This window comes from Octopus bimaculoides, chromosome 9 (genome assembly GCF_001194135.2).
Source record: "Octopus bimaculoides isolate UCB-OBI-ISO-001 chromosome 9, ASM119413v2, whole genome shotgun sequence".
Lineage (NCBI taxonomy): Eukaryota > Metazoa > Mollusca > Cephalopoda > Octopoda > Octopodidae > Octopus > Octopus bimaculoides.
In genome coordinates, this window is record NC_068989.1 from 72,962,336 (window position 1) to 72,967,538 (window position 5,203).

Sequence of the window (5,203 nt, forward strand, 5' to 3'; positions counted from 1 at the left end):
TATATATATATATATATATATATTCGTTTTGCAAGATTCTTGATGTGAATTCATGTGTTGAAATAGATATTGTTGTATTTGGGGATGGTCATGTTGCCAGTTTAGCCAATAAAAACACACGCACTATATATGTGGTGTTAATTTGCTTCACCTTTATTTTATATTAATCGTATTTCGCCCAGAGTTCTTTCGTCACACTTCTGTGACTTCATCAGTGGTCCTTTGCTTTCTTCTTTCTTTTTTGTGTGTCTTCCCTTACTAATGATCAGCGATTTTGTATTCCTATTGTATGTGCCTTTATTTGCGCATGCGTATACCCCTCTGTGTGTCTATGTTTAGTAAGTGTGTGTATGGGGGAAAGTGTCTGTATTGTTAGTATCCCCAGTTTATACACGTTCGTTTAATTTGTTTCTATTTATTTTGTTCATGTGTTTATACATACTTATTTTTTTATATTCTTTCTTTTTTTGTATTTAATTTAATTTATTTTGTTAATGTTTATAGTTATTTAATTCCATTTGTTTATCTGTGTATTGTATTATATTTTGTTCACATTGTTATCGGCTTATGGGGTTCTTATTCTGTCATATGTTGTGGTGTGTCGGGGCTGTGTGTTAGTGTTCCATTCCAGTTCCTATTCAGACTAGGTTTATCTTCTATTACGTGTGTAGTTTCTGCAATTTGTCTAAGCGTTGCGTCTGTTCTATGTGTGGACAAGATATTTAAAATTTTGTCCAAATATATACACAGATAAACAAATGGAATTAAATAACTATATACATTAACAAAATAAATTAAATTAAAATAAAGCTGAAGCAAATTAACACCAAATATATAGTGCGTGTGTTTCTATTGGCTAAACTGGCAACATGACCATCCCTAAATACAACAATATATATATATATATATATATATATAAATATATATATGGAAGGAACACTTACCTCAGTGTGATTTAAGTGCTTGCGGATGTCTAAAAGTGTCATAAATTGTGTGCCGTTGACAATACCTGTTTCGCCACTTATTCCAATTGCATGGTAATTCAAAGATAGAAGATATGGAATTTGTGATTTAGGTACACTGTGAAGACAGCAAAGCATGGGGAAAATTGAATCAAAATCACTTTACTTGGACAGAAATATGTTAACAAATGAGTGAACACCACCACCAGGTCCTTAGGGGTCTTTAGAAGCTTTTACTCTAAAACATTCATGCCAGTTCACCAGTTTGAAAACAACTTCTTTTTCTACTATCAGAACTGGAGGTCTTAAGAATTGAAAGAAATATTAGAATAAAAGAAACGTTGAAACATTTCATGTTAAAGAAGTCAGTATCGAAACAGCAATACCAAATAAGCTGCATCATAACGGCTGTGCCATAACATCTCATCCACATCTTCTCTACACTTCTAACAATTCTTTGAACCCACTACCCAGGACTGGTTAGTTTTTTTTTTTTTTTTAATCATCATCAAAAGCAGAAAGTGACCAAAAAAGGAATTTTGTTCTACATTCCTTCATATGTATTGCGAAAGTGGTCTTTTCAGAATTTCAATACTTGGTCGTCCATTTACTTTTATATGCATCACACACTCAATTCAGTGCATACAAACTCCTCACCCATGCAAGCACACATATAATAGACGAAAACGTAAGGCAACTGTAGGAGAGAAAGGACAAGGAAGCAGTGAAGCGGTCTGATCTCAGAACACAGGTCTCCATAAAATAAATCTATAATAGACCACAATTGGTGGTGAGACACTGTGTTAAAATATACCCTTTCAACCCATATTAGCATAGGGAATACAAAATTTTCGTGGAGAAAGTTCTCTGCAGAACTGGTTTCCCAGTCCTATACGACAATTTATGTCACAATTAAATAATTCCATGAAACTAAATCTAAGTAACCTACTTCATGAGCTCCAACTCTAGCTCATTGACATGAGCTAGATTTTCTAATTATGAAGCACATGGGATCCGGACAAAACCCTCTTAGGACAAACACCCCTTGGACAAAACCCTCTAGGACAAAACTCCGTTAATTAAAATGCGAAAACGGACAAAACACCCTCGGTTATATTTTTTGGTTATTTTGGGGTTTTTCTTTTTCTTCTTTTTCTTTTTTACTTGTTTCAGTCATTAGACTGCAGCCATGCTGGGGCACCATCTTGAAGAATTTTTAGTCGATTGTATTGTCCCCAGAATTTCTTTATTTTCTTACTTGTTTCTGTCATAAGATTATGGCCATGCTATGGTACCACCTTTAAATTTAAAGTATTTTGTTTTTTCTCTGCACTTAGAGATAAATGAGAATGCACTGACCTTTTGAACTTCCTCCAGCCGCCGAAGGTCTAAGAGAATTACGGCGCCGAAGGTTAGTCGTTCAAACGTACTAGTTATCGTTTCTATCTTTCTACACATTTTGTTAGAATTCAGACAATATGTACATAGAGTAGTAAAGAGTCTTGTGTTCTGTTATTCTATTCTAATTATTTATTTTCGATTGAATATATTTTTGTTTGCTTAAAAATTGGAATTTTGGTAAATAAAAGTTTTTTTGCAACCGCAATTTCCATTTTTGTTTGTTTACGTGAAATTCAAGAAATTTGAAATTCAAGAAGTTTGACTGTTGCTTCTAGTATGTGGAGAGACCATCTAGGTTTAACTGAAAATCACCTCAAAAAATTCTGGGTTTGATACTATCGTCTAAAAATTTTTCAAGGTGGTGCCCCATCGTGGCTGCAATAACTTCAGCAAGTAAAAAGATAAAAAAATTTCTGGGGTCGATACGTTCAACTAAAAATTCTTCAAGGCGGTACCCCAGCATGGCCACGAAAAGTAAACGAAAAATATAACAGAGGGGTTTTGTCCGCTTTCACGCTTTAACTACTGGGGTTTTGTTCCAGGAGGGTTTTGTCCTAGAGGGGGTTTGTCCTAGTGAGGTTTTGTCCTACACTCGAAATACATACACCAACAGCTAAAGCAAATAACACAGATCATTGCATTGAACTCTTGGGCAAGGAACATTACTCTGTTTATTATAGTGTGTCTGGTTAATAAACAAGTTGCTTCTGTTCTTGTTGAGCTCTAAGTCATCCATGATTGAATACAACTATCATCAATGGCTTTCCAGCCGTGACAATTTCTTCTTTTGGCTCGGCACATTTCAAATATAACTACATAATCTAGTAAGTCCTTTTTAAAAATAATCAGGTCTGATTTGCAAGAGAAAATATGTTTATATCAGTGCGGAGTAACGACTAGTAAATTGAAATAGCAATGCCTTGTGGCATTTAGTTGTGATTGAATTATCATCCTCTTACAACAAATATTAGATTTACATCTTCTGTCTTGTAGGGTCCTTAAATTAATTAGCATACAAACTTCTGGGGTCAGTATAATCCACTAAAAAACATCCTTAATGGTAATGCTTCAGCATGGTCGTAGTCCAGTAAATGAAAGAAAACATGAAAAGAAAGCAATAACATCTCAGTTTTCTGAAATATATTCAGCATTTTGAACAGTCCTAATCAATTAGACCTATAAAGAAAGACATTCCAAGTGTGGTATTCCCATTTTTAGAACTATCTATGATATAACAACATTTATCACCTATGTGTTTTGTATTTCTGTTAAGCTGGTAGAGTGTGGTTTGAGGAAAGCTTGTCTGCTATGTCTTGCAGGTTGCACAACTGTGTATGGGCTTCTCATCATTCCAAACATTAATGAAACAACAGTGCTCCAGTATATCCACAACCAACTTTCTTGACCAGATTAAAAGAGAATAATAACATTTCATAATTTCAACAATGAAAGGAAGTTTTTGCTCTAATTTCTAGTAGCTTGAGAGAGAGAGAAAAGTGGCATAGGGAACCCCTATGCGCGCCTTCAATGAGAGATGTAGCAGTAAAATCTGCCACAAATCGATCTACACTCTTAAGAAATACAGATACAAAAGACCACACATTAGACAATGTAGTCGTAGATGTAAATAAAAAAGATGGAATGGTCATTACTGGAAAGCTTAGACCTAGTTGATCGCGGCTGATCTGGCTTAAAACAAAAGCAACTCCCAACTGAACTAAATATAACACAACTAAGATGGCACAGAGATAAGTACACTATTACTACTACTACTACTGATGCTGCTGTTGCTATTACTACAGTAAACCAGTACTTACAATGGGTCAAAGGAATGTACTTCACATCCATAGAGTATTTTCATCTCAACATCAAAACTTGAGTCAAGACCAATTCTGTTGAAAGAAAGACAATATGTATATGATATTTATGTGTTTGTGTATTGTGTGTGTGTATGTGTGTGTGTGTATGTGTGTGTGTATGTGTGTGTGTGTGTGTGTGTGTGTGTGTGTGTGTGTGTGTGTGTGTGTGTGTGTGTGTGTGTGTGTGTGTGTGTGTTAGTGTCACTTTTTCTTGACTTGGCATGATAGGTGTAAACAAGTGTCACTGTCATACAAGTGGTGTCTTTTATTTTCATTCTTCTGTGCAAAAATGCTTGGGCATGGGGAAATAATAACTTACCTGAAAATAGTTGAGGGCTAAGAACATCTAGATGTACAAAATTTGCATACATACATATATATACACATATACATTTCGTTTTGGGATTTAGTTTACAAGATTCTTTATGCGAGTTCGTGTGTTGAAGCATATTTTGTTGTGTCTGGGAAAACTGATTCTCTTTTTGTGCCTTATTATTTAACACACTCACCGGTTCAGTTTCCACTCGTTTACTTCTTTATTTTTACTAAAATTTTCGTTGCGTCTTGCAACTTTTTCAATAGTCGTTGACTCTGTCCGTTATCCGAGCTGCGTTCTTTTTGTTTGTTTGTGCGCATGTGTGTGGGTCAGTGTGCGTGTGCATACACATATGTATGTATGTATGTATGTATGTGTGCATGTACGTACGCATGTATGCATATATGCATGCATGTGTGTATGCATACATACATACATACATACATATATATATATATATATGTGTGTGTGTGTGTGTATGTATGTATGTATGCATGTATGTATGTATGTATGTATGTATGTATGTATGTGTGTATGTGTATACGTTTGTATGCATGTATTTGGCTTATTCATGTTTGTGTGTTCGTGGTTGTGTGTTTGTATATGTGTGTGTGTGTGTGTGTGTGTGTGTGTGTGTGTGTGTGTGTGTGTGTGTGTGTGTGTGT

At 35.0% G+C, this 5,203-nt stretch overlaps 1 protein-coding gene across 2 annotated transcripts in view; it reads right to left on the minus strand.

The window, feature by feature from the left end:
• Window positions 1-5,203, minus strand: part of LOC106872816 (probable methyltransferase-like protein 24) — a 31,367-nt gene that overhangs the window by 2,248 nt on the left and 23,916 nt on the right. For both annotated transcript variants that reach the window (XM_014919949.2, XM_014919940.2), the window contains 2 exons: window positions 4,181-4,255; window positions 945-1,080 (listed from right to left, as the gene is read on the minus strand). In XM_014919949.2, the coding sequence (XP_014775435.1) occupies window positions 945-1,080; window positions 4,181-4,255 (211 nt within the window). The remainder of the gene's footprint in view (window positions 1-944; window positions 1,081-4,180; window positions 4,256-5,203) is intronic.